Consider the following 21,309-nt stretch of genomic DNA (forward strand, 5'->3'; position numbering starts at 1 on the left):
CATGTCTGCAGTGAGGAGTTGAAAATGCCAGAAAACACTGGGGCCAGCTCGTTTGCACAGTGTCTGAGGGTGGCAGGAGACACACCGTCTGGGCCGGGAGCTTTTCGAGCATTCAGACTCTTAAACTGCTTCCTCACATCTGCTTCATGAATATGAAGAGTTTGGTGGGAGGAGGTGGTGTGAAATCCTCCTTTGTGTGGGGTGAGGAGGGGGGTGTTGCAGGTGAAGTGTTTGATGGTGGTGATGGAGGAGAGGTGGGGGAATGTCTCCAAAGTGTCTCTATTGTTGGGGCCGTTGGAGGCGTGAAAGCTGCCTGATGGCTCGTCAAAACGGCAGTAAAAGTCGTTAAGGGTGTTGGCAAATAGGTTAAGAACGATAGAATAAAACAAAACAGTAAAAAAATAAAACACATAATACATCAAAATTAAAACAGCATAGAATAAATAAAAAAAAACACAGAAGAGGTCGGTCTTATCTCAAAAGGCATGTTGTTCCACAGTTTTGGAGCTGCTACAGAAAAAGCGTTTACGCTCAGTCCTGGGTACATTCAGGAACAGCTGATCAGCTGACTTGAGAAAGGCGGGTATATACGGCTGTAGCAGCTCAGAGAAATAAGATTGGACTAGGCCATGGAGGGCTTTAAAAGCAAATAAAATAATTTAAAAGGAATCCTAAAAAGAAATGGGCAGCAGGTGAAGTGAAGCTAAAATAGGGGAAATGTGCTCAAACTTTCAAGCTGCAGGATATTGGACGCTCTGTAGATGTTTGAAGCACTGACCCCTATATAAAGTGCATTACAGTAATCCAACCGAGTGCTAACAAAGGCATTGATTACTGTGTCAACGTGCCTTTGTGAAAGAATTGGCTTTATTTTAGCTCGCTGCCTGAGCTGAAAGAAGCTTTTACCACTGCTTTGATCTAATTGTCAAGTTTCAGATCACAGTCCACTTTGACCAGCAGGTTTGTGACAGTTGGCTTAACATACTGGGCCAAGGTATAGGGCTTTGGAGCGTGATGTCACGGGTGTGGGCGTGGAAAGGATTTTGGCCCGATCCGCCATTTTGGGGGTCTAGCGCAAGTGAAAAGGGAGCGAAGGCACACACAACAGCCATGGTTCGTAAATATGATAAGGAGATTCTGCAGGTCATTGATCAAAGTATAAAACTAAAATAAAATGTATTAGTGACACAGGATACAAACATGGAAGCAAGATGTGTAATTAGGATTATTTATAATAAATATGTATAAATTAGTGCAATTTCTTTAATCATAAAGAATAACTAAATCCTTCAGGACAATGTCACATCAATGCACTGAACTCACTATACTATAAAGACACATCTCCTGGATGCACTGGTACGCATCTTCAGTGATGTATCCAAGGGTCATCAGGTGTTTTGGGTCTCACAACATCATACACCCTCGCCCAGGCGACCCAGCCGGGGGTGATCAGGCCCCGACTTGCGTACCAGTAGCTACCCACGGATCAGCCCTCTTAATCCACAGCCACCTTGTGGCTTTCTCTGCCGCTTCACTCACAGCCTGGATGGCCCTCTTCTTGGCTGCCCCAGCCACGCCCAGCCGGCCTAGGACTTTGCAGAGTGATCGTCCTGCAAAGCCCCTACAACCCACTTCTATGGGCTCATAGAAAGTCTTCCAGCCCCTTCCCCTGCACTCTTGCACTAGTTCCTGGTACTTTCCTCGTTTCCTTTCATTAGCCTCCTCAATCCGCTCTTCCCAGGGCACTGTGAGTTCCAGCATGATCAGCTGTTTTGAGGCCTCAGAAATAATTATCAAGTCTGACCGGAGTGATGTTTTTGCAATGTTCTGAGGGAACTTTAGTTGTTAGTTGTTTACCCAGGTCAGCCTGTAGCTGCCAATCAGAGGCTGTGTTGAGAAGGCCAGTTGTCAAATGTGGGCGCACCTGGGGTTTCTCTCCAGCCTTAATAAAAGAGATTGCCTTCCTCGGAGCATGATGATGCTTGCTGGTGCTGATTGCTGAGGCAATCTTTTCAGCAACTACTCTGAGCACCTGGTCGTGCCGCCAACGATACCGACCATCGGCCAGGGCCCTTGGGCAGCTGCTAAGGAGGTGTTCTAGGGTCCCTCTTCCAGAGCACAGGGGACAGGCAGGTGTCTCGGTCTTTCCCCACAGATGGAGGTTTGCTGGGCTTGGCAGAGTGTCGTATACTGCCTGCACTAGGAATCGGATCCGGTGGAAGTCTGCCTGCATGATGTTTGCCCAGGTGACCTTGCGCTGCAAGGTGCTCTCCCACCTTGTCCATGCTCCCTGCCGCTTAAGGCCTACAGCTCTGCTTACTCGCTCCTCCTCCACACCTGCTCGGACCTCTTCCTGGAGTAGCTGGTGTCTCTCCTTTCCCTGTGCCCTGCTGACCTGGGCCTTTGGGACGTACCCCAAGCCTGCTCCCCCTGTTGCTAAGACCCCCATTAGTGTTTTCTGCCTTAGGCGTGACTCCGCCACCTCAACTGCCTTCTCAGCCTTCCACTTTCTTCCTGTCCTTACCTCAATGCCTGCTGATGCCACCTTGCAGTCGTTAGAATCTCTGTACTGTAGGGCTTCTCGTGTGCGAGCCACCTTGAACTCTTCTGTGAGACCACTGAAGGGTAACTGCACGCTGTTGCTTGTCCCATACAAGGCAGCGCTGGTGAGACTGCGGGGAAGTCCCAGCCACTTACGAAGAAAGCCACTGATCTTTCTTTCAAGGGATTCCACAGTAGTTATTGGAACTGTATAGACAAGCAAGGGCCACAGGATTCGGGGCAGGATGGAATGCTGGTAGATCCAGGCTTTAAATCTTCCAGGCAAGCCGGACTTATCCACCTTAATAAGCCACGCTCCCAGCTCCTCATTTGCCTTCTGGATAGCAGTAGAGTCTTTCAGGCTGGAGTCAAAGAGTTTCCCCAAGCTCTTAACTGGTTGTTCCGTTATGGATGGAATAATGGTTCCTGAAATTGAGAACCGGAACTTGTCCGTCACCTTGCCCTTCTTCAGTACCATCGATCTTGACTTGGAAGGTTTAAAACTCATCCTTGCCCATGAGATGAGTCTCTCAAGACCTTGCAAGATCCACCTACACCCGGGAACTGATGATGTTGTAATGGTGAGGTCATCCATATAGGCTCTGATAGGGGGCTGACGAACACCTGACCTTGACCATAAAGAATAACTAAATCCTTCAGGACAATGTCACATCAATGCACTGAACTCACCATGTTATCCACCTAACAGCCTCCACATGTTCTCACTGTAATTTCCCCTCATGAATGAATTTATGCTGCACTAATCTGAATGTTTGCAGGGATATATATATATATATATATATATATATATATATATATATATATATATATATATATATATATATATCAGGATCAGGAAGAAGGAACACGAGAAGCTGGAGAAATACCAAGGGCTCAGAGAAGAGCTCGAGAGGATGTGGAGGGTGAAGGTAACGGTGGTCCCCGTGGTAATCGGAGCACTAGGTGCGGTGACTCCCAAGCTAGGCGAGTGGCTCCAGCAGATCCCGGGAACAACATCGGAAATCTCTGTCCAGAAGAGCGCAGTCCTGGGAACAGCTAAGATACTGCGCAGGACCCTCAAGCTCCCAGGCCTCTGGTAGAGGACCCGAGCTTGAAGGATAAACCGCCCGCAGGGGCGTGCTGGGTGTTTTTTTTATATATATATATATTGAATATTACTTAAACTCTCTTAAATTAACTTCCAATAAAAGAGGTTTATCATTGATTGAAATTCATTCAGAAATGTTTAACGAATGAGCTGTCACAACTTTCAAGTACAAAGTTGTTATGAAGTCTGTCACATCCCCCCACCTTTTTTTCTTTTTTCTTTTTTTATCCTTTATTTATTTATCCTTCTTATTTCATTGTACTGTATATTGTTACTCTTATTTGCCTTGTATGTCTACTGTACAAACTGAACTGGAATGTCTGACTCTTCGCTTTATGATTTCCATAACGTTTCGAAAAAAAACAAAAACCTCTTCGGCCGCTCCCTTCTGCCGTATTTTGCGGCAAAATTCTCCACACCCACCGCCGCGCTATGAATTGTGGGATATATGGGACCAGGAAACGTACAACAGACCACGCATGATATTTGGGGAAATCAACGGTGCATTTGTAGTATGCATTTGAAGTACACTTCGAATTGGGACAGCCGTGGTCGCATGGCGGTGACGTAACCGCACTTAAAATGCGTACTTCAAGCGTGCAGCCCCTGAATTGGGACACAGCCCCTGAATTGGGACACAGCCTGTTGAAATAAGAAGAGAAAATGCTCTCAATTATGGAGACAGTCAAATAGTCTATTTATGTTTGATGTGTGCTTTGCATTTGTGTGGCTGTTAATAAAGTTAGCGTGCTCTAGGGGGCGTATGCGTTCATCAAAATGGCCGATGGCTGATGTGTATTTTTTCCTCCCTAGAATATCGTCGGCGAAGTTTGCCATGTGCGTTAGATTTCACTGCGCATTTTCATACCTCTGCCAACAGGTTATGGGCCCAGGAAGCTAAGAAGTTTTCCTAAAGCGTCCATCTGTTTTTTGCCACCGAGAGAAACGCCGCGACGTACTGTGCACTCGGTGAGGATTAGCATACCATGCTAGCGCCTTGAGCCGACGAGCCGCTGAGTCAAATAGCCGTTGGGCTCGGCTAGTTTTTGATGGAGACGAAAAGAATTACGAACTATGGGAGACGAAATTTTTGGGCCACCTTCGTTTGCAGGGTTTAAGAGACATTATTTTGAGGCAGCCTACCGACGTGGAGGGAGAAGAAGACGGAGCAAAGAATGCAGAGGCATACGCGGAGCTGATCCAGTTTCTGGATGACAAAAGTTTGTCTCTTGTTATGCGAGAAGCAGCGGACGATGGACGGAAGGCGCTGGGGATTCTAAGAAACTATTATGCAGGTAAAGGAAAACCTCGTATAATTAGCCTGTATACAGAACTCACTTCGCTCCAAAAGCCCAGCAGTGAGAGTGTGACTGAGTATGTGATACGAGCAGAGACAATAATCACAGCCCTGAGGAATGCTGGTGAAACATTGAGTGATGGGCTATTGGTAGCAATGGTTTTGAAGGGACTGCCAGGATCGTTCAAACCGTTTGCTATCCATGTCACACAAAGTGAAGTTGAAGTGACTTTTGCTGAATTTAAAACTAAACTGCGAAGCTTTGAAGACACAGAGAAAATGCGCGCCGCAGCGTCAGATGACAACATCATGAAAGCACGTGCAAGACCGAGCGACAATTCCACGTTTGAAAAATCGAATGACCGTGGGGCCGGCAACGCAGACATAGTGTGTTTCAGATGCGGACTAAAAGGACACAAAGCCAGGACGTGTCAGCGCAAGCAGTGGTGCAGCGAGTGTAAAAGCACCACCCATTGGGACTCAACATGCAGACGGAAACGGCGGCAAGACAACGCATGGAAAGTTTCTGAGGAGTCGGGTAGCAAAGACTACGCATTCCGGGTAAGCAGCGAGGATGCAGCGTTCCAGTCAGAGCATGGCATCAACAAAAAGGGTCTGATGGTGGACACAGGGGCAACTTCGCATATTGTCACAGATATAACGAAGTTCAGGAGATTTGACGACAGTTTCCAGCCCAAGTCACACTACGTAGAGTTGGCTGACGGCACAAAGTGCACTGGAGTTGCAGAGCAAAGAGGGGAGGCAGAGTTTTGCTTGATGGACAGCAGGAGGCAGTGCCACAAATGGGGCAACTATGATCTTCAAGCAAGGAAAAGACACCCTGCGACACAAAGACGGTACAAGGTTCCCAATACATGAGTACAACAGACTGTACTACCTACAAACAGTAAACACTGAAGGTAAAGACCAGTGTAAGGGTTGCTATGACATGCAAACATGGCATGAAATTCTCGGTCACTGTAATTATGATGACATTCAGAAATTACAGGGGGTTGTTGATGGTATGGCAATCAAAGGAAAAACAGATAAATCTGTCTTGCATTGTGAAGTGTGCACACAGGGAAAGTTTGTTCAAACTAGAAACAGGGACCCTGATGCACGAGCCAAAACCGCCTTAGAGCTGGTACACACAGACCTAGCTGGTCCAGTAGACCCAGAGTCCAGAGATGGATATAGATTTGCACTATCATTCACTGATGACTATTCCAGTGCAGTGTTTGTGTATTTTCTGAAAAACAAGAGTGACACAGCAAAAGCGACACAGAAGTTTTTGGCTGATACAGCCCCGTATGGGCAAGTTAAATGTATCAGGTCTGACAATGGAACAGAGTTTATGGGAAATGAGTATCAGGCACTCCTTAGCAAAAATGGAATCAGGCATGAGACCTCAGCACCATACTCACCACACCAAAATGGTACTGCAGAACGCAATTGACGCACTCTTTTTGATATGGCCAGGTGTATGTTAATAGAGAAGCAGTTACCTAAAGAGTTGTGGACTTACGCAGTGCAAGCAGCAGCTGTAGTGAGGAATAGATGTTTTAACAGACGCACAGAATAGACACCATATTTGATGCTGACAGGAAGAAGGCCAAACCTTTCCAGGATGCAGACATTTGGGTCAGTGTGTTATGCCTACAGGCAGAACAAGAGAAAACTAGACTCAAGGTGTGAGAAAGGAATTTTTGTTGGCTATGACAAGAACAGTCCAGCTTATATGGTCTACTACCCAGACAGTGGGAAAGTACAGAAGCATAGACTGGTGAAGTTTGAGACTAAAACAAGAGTAGAGAGACAAACACAGACTGACAAGGTGCCAGATGATGAGGGTGACTTTGAGACACCAAACAGGTCCACCAAGACCAGAGAACAGACTGATGTGAGTACAGAACACACAGATACTCAGGAACAGATCCCAGTAAGCATGTCTGAGATGAGCAGCCAGTCACAGGAGAATGAACTCGACTGCGAGGCTGCAAGGTATCCTTCCAGAGTGAGAAAAAGGCCTGGGTATTTAAGTGAATATGTTACTGATAAGGAGGATTGTGATCAAGTACTTACAAACATGGATTATTGTTACAGAGCAATGTGTAACATTCCCCAAACATTCAAGGAAGCAATAACTTCATCTAACTCAGAGAAATGGGTCAGTGCAATGGATGAAGAGATGCAATCACTAAGAGAAAATGACACATTTACCTTAACCACTTTGCCTGAGGGTAAGAAGACAGTGGGGGGTAGATGGGTGTACGCAGTCAAAAACAATGTTGATGGATCTGAGAAGTACAAGGCACGTTATGTTGCTAAAGGATATAGTCAGAGGATAGGTGTGGATTATGAAGAAACATTTTCCCCTACTGCTAACCTGACTAGTATCAGAGTGTTGATGCAAAAGGCAGCACAAGAAAACATGCTTTTACATCAGATGGATGTTAAAGCTGCCTATCTTCACGCACCAATAGATTGTGAGGTATTCATGGAACAACCTGAGGGTTATGAGGTAAAATCCGACACAAATGAAAAACTGGTGTGCAAGTTGAAAAAGTCGCTATATGGGCTAAAACAATCAGGCCGAAATTGGAACAAGTTGTTGCATGAATATCTGAGTGAGAACAACTTTGTGCAGAACCCCGCTGACCATTGTGTTTACACAAAAATGACAGAAAATAAGAAGGTGATTCTGATAGTATGGGTGGATGACCTGATCATTGCTGCTAGTGATGAAAGTGAACTAACTGTTGTGAAGAAAATGCTTGCAGCAAAATTCAAAATGAAGGATTTGGGTAAACTGAGACATTTCATTGGTATAGATTTTGACCAGAGTGATAACTGTGTAAAAATGTCACAAAAACAATATGTGGAAAAAATACTTGAAAGATTCAACATGCAGGATTGTAAAGAAAGACAGACACCTTGTGAGCAAAAACTGAACTATGCTGATGATGCAGAAATGATGAGTGATGTCAAAAGGTACAGAGAGGCAGTTGGTAGTCTGATCTATTTGGCTACATGCACAAGACCAGACTTGAGTTTTATAGTCAGTAAACTTTCACAGTACTTTACTGAGCCAACTGAAGACCAATGGACTACAGTAAAACATGTACTGAGGTATCTGAAAGGGACAACCGAGAAAGAACTGTGTTACAGGAAATGTGACAACAAAGAACTGAGGTTGTGGGCATACAGCGATGCTGATTGGGCAGCTGATGTAACAGACAGACGGAGTACAACTGGTTATTGCATAAGCTTGTCTGTAGATGGTCCTTTAATCTCATGGAAAACCAAAAGACAACCTACTGTTGCATTATCTACCTGTGAAGCGGAGTACATGGCTTTAGCTACAACCCTACAAGAAGTTTTGTACCTAATGCAACTGTTACAAGGTATTGATGGACAAAAATATGCACCGCCAAAAGTTCATGAAGATAATCAGGGTGCAATTGCGTTGGCGAAGAATCCTGTGACGAGACAGAGATGTAAACATGTTGACATAAAGTACCACTTTGTGAGGTCAACTGTGAGTGCAGGAAAAATAACTCTGGATTATTGTTCAACAGAAGAGATGGTTGCAGATGTAATGACAAAGCCTGCAACAAAAGTTAAGTTGTTCAAGTTTGAGAAGTTTATGTTCGGGCATTAACATGGTATACGGACATGTATACAGTACTGAGGAAGAAACCTTTTGTTTGTTGTTTTTTGTTTGCTTAAGAGCATCATAATATGAGAGCAAGTGGGGGTGTTGAAATAAGAAGAGAAAATGCTCTCAATTATGGAGACAGTCAAATAGTCTATTTATGTTTGATGTGTGCTTTGCATTTGTGTGGCTGTTAATAAAGTTAGCGCGCTCTAGGGGGCGTATGCGTTCATCAAAATGGCCGATGGCTGATGTGTATTTTTTCCTCCCTAGAATATCGTCGGCGAAGTTTGCCATGTGCGTTAGATTTCACTGCGCATTTTCATACCTCTGCCAACACAGCCACTCACCCCCTCCTTCCTGGCTCACAGCTTTTTCTTCTTCTTGGTTGGCAACCAATGTTAAGGCGCATTACCACCCCCTGGCTCACAGCTCAGTGGACATTTAGATGAGAAAATATATATTTGACACATTTAAGAAAATAAATAAATAAATAAAAATAAACAAAATAAATGTTTATTAAGACATTTTGGTAGGAACTTGCTTTATTTTAAAAATGTTTTTGCTCATTCTTGCTCTATAAAAGAGTTTATTTCTTTTAGAATCACTCATCTTAGCAGTAGGATTTACATGAAAAGAGAAACAAATTAAATTTGAGTGAAAATATACATTTTGCAATCTCTGGTCAACTGACTCAGTGAATCAAATTACTCAAATTCGATTCGCTTTGGTGAGTGACTCATTCAATCTCGATTCAGTAAAAAGAATCTAATTTACCATCACTGGAAAGGAAAGGACTGGAAAGGCGCTACTTTTGAAATAACTCTCTCACGTGGTTACGTTGTGCAGCTGAGTCACGTGACCGCACAGCAACAAATCACAGCAGAGCCGGGAAAAGGGGGCGGAGCAAAGTGTCTGTGCAGGAGAGGAGTCGAGCAGAGAGAGCTGCTTTTTCATGAAACGGGAGTAAAGTAGTGAACTTACTGGAACATATACCACTACCAAAGTTTGGATCGATATCTGCATCGATCTGCACACCCTTGTCTCCTGGATTGTAGCTGAGATCAGCGTGAACCACGTGGGTCTCTGCTCACTGATCTGTTTCCTGTTTCTCTCGGTTTGTGGGCTCATCTAAAGGTAAGCACCGAGCTAACTTTAATGTGGGTTCCGTTTATGTTGAGTTTAGCTCTGTTGAGGATAATAGATTGCTTGGTATACACTGGAGTTAGACAGACTGTAGAGTTTGTGATTGCTTGCAACATTATGAAATGGTGGTTGCTAGGGGGTAAGAATATATATAGAAAATTAGCCTTGGTATATGAACAAAAGGATGGGCTGCAGGGCAGGAGAACAGTCTACCCCCACCCCTAGGACAGGAAGCCACAGGTACAAGCCTGGGGGAGGGCAACCCCAGGGTGAATAATAAAGATTAACAGACCACGTGACTTTCGCGTAGAGCTGGGCGATATAAGATTTTTTCATATCATGACATGTTTTTTTCATTTCAGGCGATAACGATATCCATCACGATATAAGCCAAATAACTATATTTGTAAGATTTAAATGTGCCATTGCTCACAAGTAAAATGTGAAATAATCAGCAGCTTGTTTTTATTTATATATTTATTTCCCATAAGTTCATCCATTAAGCGGACGCAAATGGATGGATGAAGTTCAACAGGGTAGATGTACTTAAGGAACATGAGACTTTTTCAGATAAATAAAGGCAAATATTGCAAACTACACAAAAGGCAGCCGCTAAAGCGTTTAAGTTTCAAAATAGAACAAACGAAACAGACTACTAAATTGTCAATTCCACTTAGAAACAAAATATTAATTCTAAAAATAAATCTTAGTTTGTTTTACAGAAGAACAGACAAAACTGACTAACTTTTGTCAATATCAAATAAACTGAGAACTAAAAGGAAATTCTCAATCTCTCCTTGTTGTATAGCTGAGCTTTTCAAAAAGTTTTAACAGTTACTTTAGTCTGACAAAAGCCGAATGACGAATTAGCGCTTCCAGTCAGAGACTGAGGTTACGTCCACACGTACACGGGTATTTTTGAAAATGGAGATTTTCCGTTTTCGTTTTAAAAAATAATCCCGTCCACACATAAAGGCAGAAATGAAGGAAAACGCTGCTATGAACTTGCCAAAGCAGCAGGTGGAGCTAGATTCCTAATCGTGCAGAAATGTTGGCCAATCAGAAGTCTAGAAGCCTCGGTGGGAAAAAGTAAACAAAGCTGGGGCATAGAAGCAGAACCGAGTCGTATGTGTGGAGGGACAGTAACTGTGTGTATATATAAGCATTTAAACACTGCAGCGAGTAGAATTAACAGTAACAGTATTGTAGAAATTCATTTCACCGAAACAATAACGTGGCACAGTGTGACGCATGCACCAGTTTATTGTATTTCCAGACTTGCTTCCGGCACAATTTACAGTGCACGCTACTCTGTTTTTTGTCAGACTTGAAATAGCCGAAATACCTTCACACTACGGAACTTCTATGGCTCTTCCGTTCGACAATCTCTCCGGCATTGGAACCATCATCTGTTTTCTCTTCGGTAACCTTCGGTCACGCTCGGTTGATTTTTCTAGTTGGCACACTCATTTCCTCCATTACCCGGGCGTTACGGTCGCTGGCTGCTTCCCAAACAAATACAAATGTACGGCTTGGCACTTGTGCTGTATGTAACAAGTCACGCGACGTGACGCTGCGGCTGTGATTGGTTCGGCTCTGCGCTACTTAATTTGGATTGGCTGACCTCTTTTTTTTTTTTTTTTTTTAAAGAGGACAAGAGCGGCGAGGTCTATCGCGATAGTTTAATTTCTCTATCGAGTAAAAGTTATATCGCGATAGATATCGTTATCGTTCTATCGCCCAGCTCTTCTTTTGCGCATTGCATGCCGGGAACTCATGGCAAAACATTCCAAGTACCGCATCAAATGCAAGCATTTGTAGCACCGCAAAACGTTCATTCTCCGGTTCCAATAAATTCTTTCTTTTTCTTTGCCCCCCAAAAAAGGTATGTACAAAACAAAGGAGAACAATGTGACCTGAAGTTAATAAACTTCATGAGTGCATACACTCATGAAGTTTAGTAACTTCAGGCCACTGCAACAAGCCCAGGTACGGTTTACCGACGGATGGTTACAGGACCTTGAAATGCACCGGACTGAGGCAATTTTCCCTTAGGATGACCAGGCATCGCGTGCTGGTGATTTAGCAAAACTCACCTGAGGAATCCTGCTTGACAACGCCACATTCTTATAGAACATTTCAAAATTAGCTGCAACACACCTTGTGAGCTGGATTTGAAGTGGGTTTAATAAACACTTTACAATTTGAATGGAAACATGCCAGCCAACACAAGGATCATCTCGGAAATTCGGCCACCACCCTTATATCTTATATACACCATCACAGACACTCTCAAACAAAGAACATTCCACAGCACATCATGCATACCTAAAGGTTCAGTCCAGCTCATCCATGACCTTCTCCCACACTAAGAAACGTTATGACCACCCGTCACCTCCCTTAGAGCAGGATGTCTGGAGCTCTTCCAGTCTACGATGGGTCCACTGTGAGGGTGCAATAACATGGGGCCCACTGGTGATAACATTCTACATGCATGCATACAACTGGTGAACACTAAAGTGAGGAAATAATATTACTATTACTAATGTGATATGATTTATAGGAAAGGAAATGTGCCACTGCAACATGCATAACAGCGCTGGTAAATACACACAGAAATTAACAACTACAAGATTAAGTCTGCATGGCCCACAAGCTCATGCGACCCTAGGATGTTGCTGTCATCTTCCTGCTCCTGGAAAAACATACATACATCTACCCTTTCCTTGTCTGCTTGGAGTAGGTGCAATCTGCGTATCAGTGTCAAGTCAGTGAACCATTTGTCCCCATTATCAGTCCAGTAAGTCCCCATTGCGATGTGGAGAAGCTCACTTTACGATCATTTTCCAGCAACACTATTGTATAGCACTTTTAGTTCCAATCATGCAGGCCTGCTTAACGGACAGCAGACTCTCAAACAAAACTCTCAGTGCACTCCTCAAACATGAAAAGGAAAAAAAAAGAAAATACTACAAAATATAAAAATATGAAAGTCTTAGTTTTAGGACTTGCCAAAGCATACTCATCTCCTTAAACTGATAAATCAAACCAAAACGTCTTGACAGGTTCCACTTGGTAAAAGAAAAATGTAGCCGCCAAATAAATCCCCAAAACATTCATCCACCAGTCACACACATTTCACACAACCCTAATGTCCTATTAGATAATAAGTTTATTCCCATGTAACCAGGTGTATGTCATGGTAAAGCATCCCTCACACATTTGAATTTGAATGTATTTATTTAAAAGGGACAGTGCAGTTTGACATAGTCCAAGTACAAAACATGAAACTGATGTAACGGACATAAGTTTATAGCTATTGCAAATTTTCAACAATTGTCCCTTGTTGGGCTTACAATCAAAATAAATACATTTTACCATAAAACATACATTTTCATAAAGCCAAAATACATCGTAAATACAACTACAATTAATAGACAATAAATAAAAATAAAATCATTAATAAAATGACTACATCTCTGATTTTCCTTTAACCAAACTTTAACCTTCAATAGAAAGGATCTGATGTCTGTAATCAATTTGATTTTGGTTGGAAGTGGGTTCCACAGATTGCAAGCCTCTATGGAAAATGCGTTCAATTTAAGAAAACACTGTTTCATCTTGTTCTCTCTATAAACTTCACAAGATGCTTGGTTGAACTTTCCCTCCTCTGAGGTAAACTTTTATTAAACTCTTAATAAACAGTCATGAGTCTCTGCTTCTCACCTTCCGGTGTTACACTCTCAAGACTCCGGGCGGAACACACAGCAATTCCGCTTGCTACATCCCTTTTCTTTTACAAAGACAATGAACTATTCATAAGTTGAGAACTCAGTTTGCAACTGGAACAAAACTTAGACATGACATTTGTTTGTTGGACACCATTTTCTTCAAAAATGAAAATTCTGCCTTCCACTTACTTTTTTTTAGTGTTACTTTTATTCATTTTTTCCATTTTTTTTCTCTTTTCCTTATTATTTTTTTCTTTCCTTCCAAACAAGTAAACGGATCACAAAGCCATAACTCAAAATATTATCGCAGATGTTTTGCTCTGTTCTCTAACCAGTAAACAAATCACAACATATAACTCAAAATGTCCTCACAGATGGGTTTTTTTTTCTTTTGTCTTTCCTCTGACCAGTAAACAAATCACAACATATAACTCACACACTGCATACATAGTCCTTCAGATATCCAGGTTGTTGTACTACCCGTCCTGACCTGGTAGTGCTGTTTTGTGTGTTCTCTTTGCTCTGTGTCGGCACAGTAATGTTCTGTCCCTCAGGCTGGAGATGTGCTGACATGTCTTTTTTGACCTCCACAGCTCGCCTCAGATGGCGACGATTTCTTCTGAGGACTCTGCCGTTGTCCAACTCCACATCATAGGATCTGTTTCCCAGAGTGTTACACACTCTAGCTTTGGTCCATAAGTTGTGTGGTTCAAAAGGTTGGACTCGCACCAAGTCTCCTGGGTTTAATGTGTCCATGTCCTTCGCTGTTTTGTTGTAGTACTTTGTTTGTCTCTCTCTGTTTTTCATCAGTGCTAACTTGTTGTCAGTCACTTTGGGTTGCAACAATCTGTCTCCTATTGGGAGGAGTGTCCTCGTCCTCCTGCTTAACAGTCTCTGTGCAGGGCTGGTAGTTAAACCTTGTGTTGGGGTGTTTCTGTGGTCCAATAAGGCCAAATATGGATCCTGTCCAGCCAATTTTGCCTTTTTCATGAGTCGTTTGGCAGTTTTAACGGCAGACTCAGCTTTGCCGTTGTTCTGCGGATAGCCAGGTGATGAGGTATGGTGTCGAAATTCCCATTTCCAGCTGAAGTTGGCAAACTCTGTTGAGCTGTACTGGGGCCCGTTGTCAGAAAAAACAATATTTGGGATTCCCTGACGTGCGAAATGAGCCTTTAGTTTCCTAATCACAGTACTCGACTTGGTATCAGGTAGATAATCTATCTCCCAAAAGTTGGAGTAATAATCAACAGTTATTAGGTAGTCCCTACCCTCAAAGTTGAATAAATCTGTCCCAACTTTGGTCCATGGTCTAGTGGTCGGCTCGTGTGGTTTTAGTGTCTCTTTCTGTTGTTTTACATCCACAGACCGACATATGTCACGTGTAGCGATGTACTTTTTGATGTGGTCGTTCATACCGTGCCAGTAGACACAGTCTCTAGCTCTCCTGAGGCACCCTTCTGTGCCGATGTGTGTTGAGTGAATTCCCTGTGTTATATCTGCCTGCAGTGCTTCTGGAATCACCATTCTCTCTCCCTTGAAGACCAATCCATCCTTTGAGCTCAGTTCATCCTGCAAAGATTGGAACTGGGTTATTTCAACAGGTACATCTTTCTTACGGGCCGGCCACCCCTTTTGTATTGTTTTTATCAGTGTTTGTAGTGTGTGGTCGGTTCTTGTCCCTGCCCGTATTCTGTCCATGCTTTCTGTTGAAACAGGTACATAGTCCACCATGTTGACACATTCTGTCTCCAACTCCGTCTGGCTTTTGATGCTATCCTGCAGGTAGGCCCTACTCAGCGTATCAGGAAGTAGCATGTCGCGGCCTGGAACATATGTTATGGTTATATCATATTTTTGCAGCCTTAATAACATCCTTTGCAGTCTCTTAGGTGCATGTAACAGTGGCTTTTTAATAATGTTCTCGAGTGGCTTGTGGTCTGATTGCACTCTCACAAGACGACCATATGTATATTGGTGGAATTTCTCCATCCCAAACACAATAGCTAAGCATTCCTTTTCAATTTGTGCATAACCTCGTTCAGTGAGCGTCAATGCACAACTTGCAAATGCCACTGGTTTTCCATGTTGAGTCAGAGCTGCTCCCAGTCCTGTCTCGCCGGCATCACACTGCAGCGTCAGCTCTTCTTCAGGGCTGTAATATTTCAAAACTGGGACTTGTGTTAGTCTTTCTTTCAGTCTTTTAAATGCATCTTCCTGCACGTCTGTCCACTCCCATAGGCTGTCTCTGTGCGTCAGTTGTCTGAGAGGCTCACAGTTGTCTGACAGATGCTTGTAAAACTTTGATAAATAGTTGACCATTCCAACTAGTCTCTGCACCCCTTTTATATCAGTTGGTGCTGGCATCTCTGTGATGGCCCGTACCTTCTCTGGGTCAGCTCTCAGCCCTTCTGCTGTGAGTAGATGTCCGATGTATGGTACTTCCTGTCTTCTAAGCTTGAGTTTTTCCACATTTAATTTGATGTTTCTCTCTCTGCAGCGTTCCAGGAAAAGTCTCAGGTTTCTGTCATGATCCATTTCTGCCAACTCAGTCGTCTCTCCTTTTCCAGTGATCAGGATGTCATCAGCAATGATGTATGTGCCTGGCAGGTTCTCTAACGCTTGCATCAGTTTGCGCTGAAAGACCTCTGGTGCTGGGCTGATCCGCATCGGCATTCTCAGCCAACGAAAGCGACCAAATGGTGTTGCGAATGTCGTGAGATGGCTTGACTCTTCTGTAAGCTTCACATGCCAAAAGCCATGTTTCACATCACAAACTGTGAAAAATTTCGCTTTTGACACATCTGGCAAGATGTCATCTATTGTTGGTAACGGGAAGTGACTACGCTTCAAAGCTTTGTTGAGTGGTCTTGGGTCAATACATATCCTGGGTTTGCCATTTGGCTTCTGCACTGTCACCATCCCACTGATCCAATCAGTCCTACAAACCACCGGTGCTATTATTTGTCTGTTTGCAAGGCTCATCAGTTCCTCTTTCAGTGGTTTCATCATCGACACTGGGACTGTGCGTTTTGGCAGTTTGACGGGCTGCGCTGTTGTGTCGATTTCCAGCTCATATTCACCTTGCAAACATCCATCTCCTGTAAACACATCCTGAAACTCAGGCTTTATCTCTTCCAACAACCATGCGTTTTTCTCTGATGGAGCTGTTGTCACTGAGCTGTCCAAAGCACAGATGTTATCATATTTAACTTGTATTAGCTTCATCGCTTCACTAGCTGTTCTCCCAAGTAGAGGTGTTTTACAATCCTCCTCTACCACTTGGAACTCGACTCTGTACTATTTGTTTTTTCTTGGGTTTGTCAGCTTGACCTTACACTTTCCTAATGGACACAGCCTTGACTTATTGTACATCACAAGAACCTTGTCTGTGTGCTCCATTTTGATGTTCGGGTTCAACAAGTTGATGGGAATAACGTTGCAGGTTGCACTGCAGTCAACTTGAAACTTGACCAGGCTGTTGCCAATCATCATGCCTGCAAACAGCTGCTCTCGTTTTTTCATGTCTGATTCTCTGATCTGGTTCACTTCTACTGCAGTCTGTGTCATAGCTGTGACAGTCATTATGTCCTCACAGGAATCAGAGTCCTGCTCCGTCACTGTGTGGACCTTTTTTCCATTTTCACTCTGTTTGCTTTTACTCCTGCATGCAAAATGATTTTCTTTGCCACATTTTTTGCATTTTTTTCCATATGCTGGGCATTTTGATTTGAGTCTTTCATGTGCTCTTCCACAAAATCTGCATGATATCTCTTTATCCAGTCTTTCTCTCTCTTTTTGTTTTACTGCATGCAGTTCCTCTACAGCCTGTCCCGCTATTGTTTTGTTGTATTCTCTTGAAATCTCCATTGCTCTACAAATATCTAGACATCTGTCTAATGTGAGGTTCTCTTCTCTGAGCAACCTTTCCCTCCAACTGGAGCTGTTCGTGCCACAGACGATCCTGTCTCTGATCAGTGAGTCTTTTAATTGTCCAAAGTTGCAGGTGCTCGCCAGCATTCTCAGGTCCGTAACATATTTATCAATATTTTCTCCTGGAGCCTGATTGCATGCAAAAAATCTGTATCTCTCGACAGTCTCATTAACTTTGGGATTACAGTGTTCATCGATTTTTCTCATCAGCTCACTTACTGTTACCCTTGCCTCAGCTGCCACCATGTTTCATCTTGTTCTCTCTAAACTTCACAAGATGCTCGGTTGAACTTTCCCTCCTCCAAGGTAAACTTTTATTAAACTCTTAATAAACAGTCATGAGTCTCTGCTTCTCACCTTCGGGTGTTACACTCTCAAGACTCCGGGCGGAACACACAGGTAAATGCAATTCCCCTTGCTACAAACACAAATGATTAAAACTCCTAAAACTAAGTAGATTATGTTTCTCTAAAATGTGACAATGATGCCAGGGCTGCACCATTTTGCATAAAATGAGAATCACAATTTTTTTGCTTAGAATTGAGATCACGATTCTCTCACGATTTTCTTTTCCAATATAAATATTTATTGCACTTACTCCGTAATTTCTTTGTGCCTGGGGGAGTTTGACGGGTATGGGGAAGTGCTGTATAAGGTTCCCGTTATTGATGTTTGGGTGGTTGACGGGGACTGATTTTCTCCTGTCACTTTCTTGGCCTTTACAGCTTCGTCATATTGCACTTTATGGTGACGTTTAAGGTGGTTATACAAATTCGTAGTGTTAGCTTGCGGTGCTGCTACTATGGCAAAACACAGCTTGCAAATGATATCTTTTTGACTCTCATCTTCTTTGAAACCAAAAACCTTCCACATGGAGGAACGAGAACCTTTTCTTGGAATTAATGTTACAGTGGGGTTGTCATTCTCACCACCATCAGAGCTTTTCCTCTGCACTCATTGTGGTTTCTCCCCTCCAGCAGTTTCTCTCACGTGCTCTTCGTTGTTTTTTCCCCTTCCTGCTGGCTTCTGTATCACGTGGTATAAGGCTCTGCCCTTGTCATTTGTTGAGCATGAAGAGTGAGCGCTTGTTTTCATGCAGATTATGTCCCGGAGCAAAACGCGGTACAATCGTCATCTTTTTTTTTCTTTTCTTACATCATTGTCATTTGGAAATGAGATTGCACATAAGTATGAATTGAGATCGCGATTTTCTAACATTTAATTGTGCAGCCCTAAATGATGCCATCAGACAGATTTGACATAGGAGACAGACCTTCAAAATAAAACAGGAAACATGAGACACAGACATGACAATACAAACTTGATAACATAAGACACTCGGCATGAAACACAAAGGGTGAGGAAACTTAAATACAGGGGAAGAAAATAAAAGAGAAATCTAATAACCAAATGAACTTCGCTGACCTAAAGAACTTAAACATAGAACTCAAAACACTGGTTCAAAAGACCCAGGAACGTGACAAATGCATAAATAACTGAGCTGCTGAAGCAGGTATATAGTGCTGAATTAACTCAAAACAATTCAGATTAGCCTTGACCGTCTTAGCAATCTTCTTTACATACTTGTCCAATTTAAGACGTAAATCAAAAATTATTCCTAAAAACTTCTCATCTTACTAAGTGAGCTGAACAAGATGATAAAATCAGAAACACAGGCTTAAAATACCATCTGGTATTCATTGCATTGCATGTGTGTGTATGTGTTAGTAGGATTAAAACATTCTGTGCTTATTAGGGCTGCCACGATTACGTCGACTATCAAAAGCGTCGACGACTGATTTAATAGTCGACGCATCGTTTGAAGCTTTGTAAGATCACAAAAGACGCAGGAATAAGTAGTAGGATTTAAGAGTGTAATAATGGACTGAAACAGAAGATGGCAGCACTGCATGCACAAGGATGCTAGCTGCCGTTAAACCCCGAAGAAGAAGTAGCTCTGTCCCAGAATTCATAGCGCAGCCCAGCTCAGTTTTCAACAATGGTGGCAGCTAGTTGTAATATTACTCTTATTATTCTTTCTGTGTCACAAAATAAACGTTTAACATATTTTCAGAATGTAACTGAATGTATCTGCTCAGTTTACCAAGACACCACATATTTTCAAAAGCGCTCCGACATTTTCGGAGACGTCTGTTGCCCACTAGCTCGATAGCTAGCCGGGGTTCAAGGCTCACTAGAGCCCATGAGAGCACCGGACTCCCGGCAAATCGTTGTCAAACCCACCGCTGTCTTTCACTACTCAGGTTAAACATATATAAGTCACTTAGATAACTTACAAATGTTATTGTTTGGCTTTTTTTTAGTATTTTATTTGTTCCTGAGTAAATCGGTTTGGCTGAGATTAAAGTTATAGTTTTTACACAGCTGAATAAACGTCAAGCAGACAGCTGATTATCAGAAGCATGAGATGCTCGAGAATATACTCCGGTGTCCCGTTATATTTTAGATAGCAAGGAGTTTATTAAACTTCACCGAAACAATCTGCAAATTTCATTAAAATGTAATAAACTATCATCTTGTCTTTATTTTTACTTAGCACATACTTTAAACACTTAAAGCTGTAAGCTAATGATAGTTATATAAGAGCAGATGCATGCTGGTGCAATAAGCTGTATGTTTTACGTCCAATGGATGCATGATCTGATTAGTCGACTAATCGCAAAAAATATTGGTGACTAGTCGACTATCAAAATAATCATTTGTGGCAGCCCTAGTGCTTATGTATGTCATTTTAATTACTGTCGCCTTTTTCTGAAACAAATCTGTTTACTACACCTTCTTGTTTCAGAAACACCTAAAGAGGAAAGTCTCTATTGTAGTCAAGCACAGCTAAATTCTGCTTGTGAGTTAACCTAGCAAACCACACCGTGTGTTGTTAACACCTTAAACATGTACCTCCTCATGCCACTTCCTCTATGATTTTTGACACCCCTATATGGAGGACAACAAGAGCCACGCACATCAAAATAAAGAATTCTGTGCTTAAATAATGAATTGTAGAATAAATTCTCCATTTGTAAAATAATTCCACATTAACATAGTGAGTTTCGAAATGTTTTTTAAAGTCCTCATTACCATCCTAGGGGAGCTAGGATGGTAATGAGGTGCTTGAAATGTTGTAGGTGGCTGAGTTTATACTGCTACCATTGAGACTGATCGGGACTCCATCTTTGTGGATCTATGGAAGTCCATATAGACAGGGTGTAGCATCCCCTGGGTAAAGGTGGTGATGTGCAGGGGGGGTCAGTGGTTTTTCCCTTTCAAGTTCTTGTAGGCAACTGATGACTTTCTTTTTGTAGTTGCTTCTGGGGTTTCACCTTGAAGCTTCATAGGTATTGTTGTCACTGAGGAGTTTAGTCATGTTTATTTGCTCTGCTTCTTTTTGTCAGGGATAAAATACACATATATATACTTTTTGTGTCCCAGCTGAGTAACAGGAGGAGAAGAGTCTGGTGGTGCAGCAGAGGAACAATTTCAGCCATTTGGACTCAGCTCAGCCACTACAGAGGAAACAATGTCTTCAACACAAAAGGTAAGAAAAACATCACAGTTACACTGTTATTGAAACTGCGTGCACAGCTGGTTGGTTTTTAAAAACCTGTTAACAGCAGCTTTATCTTTTCCATCCTGGGCTCCTCCATATATACAGAATCTACATTCACAACCAAAAACCACAGAAGTTGCAAGAAAATACAAAGATCTTATTTTCTCTACACACATTGAAACCACAATATCATCAGTCGAACTCAGAATTTTTTTTTGAAGTAAAAGAGTTTCTTTGATGATCAATATTTCTTCAATAATGTCATTTTCATTACAACTCTCTTTGTAGCACATCATTGTAATGTGATAGTATTACCAGAAGGTGGTGGTAACACAC

At 42.5% G+C, this 21,309-nt stretch overlaps 1 protein-coding gene across 7 annotated transcripts in view; it reads left to right on the top strand.

The window, feature by feature from the left end:
- LOC309694075 (uncharacterized protein) overlaps window positions 1-21,309 on the top strand; it is a 68,604-nt gene that overhangs the window by 44,106 nt on the left and 3,189 nt on the right. For 4 of the 7 annotated variants that reach the window (XR_014272786.1, XM_082513818.1, XM_082513820.1 and 1 more), the window contains one exon: window positions 20,856-20,961. Coding sequence is in view for 6 of the 7 variants with exons in the window: in XM_082513818.1 (XP_082369944.1) it covers window positions 20,944-20,961 (18 nt within the window). In the remaining variant the exon portion in view is untranslated. Of the gene's footprint in view, window positions 1-9,503; window positions 9,739-15,019; window positions 15,080-20,818; window positions 20,962-21,309 lie in introns of those variants that run through there. The other 3 variants (XM_082513822.1, XM_082513819.1, XM_082513823.1) reach the window with 3 other exon arrangements.

This window comes from Aulonocara stuartgranti (genome assembly GCF_965226115.1).
Source record: "Aulonocara stuartgranti genome assembly, chromosome: 3".
In the NCBI taxonomy this organism is placed as follows: domain Eukaryota; kingdom Metazoa; phylum Chordata; class Actinopteri; order Cichliformes; family Cichlidae; genus Aulonocara; species Aulonocara stuartgranti.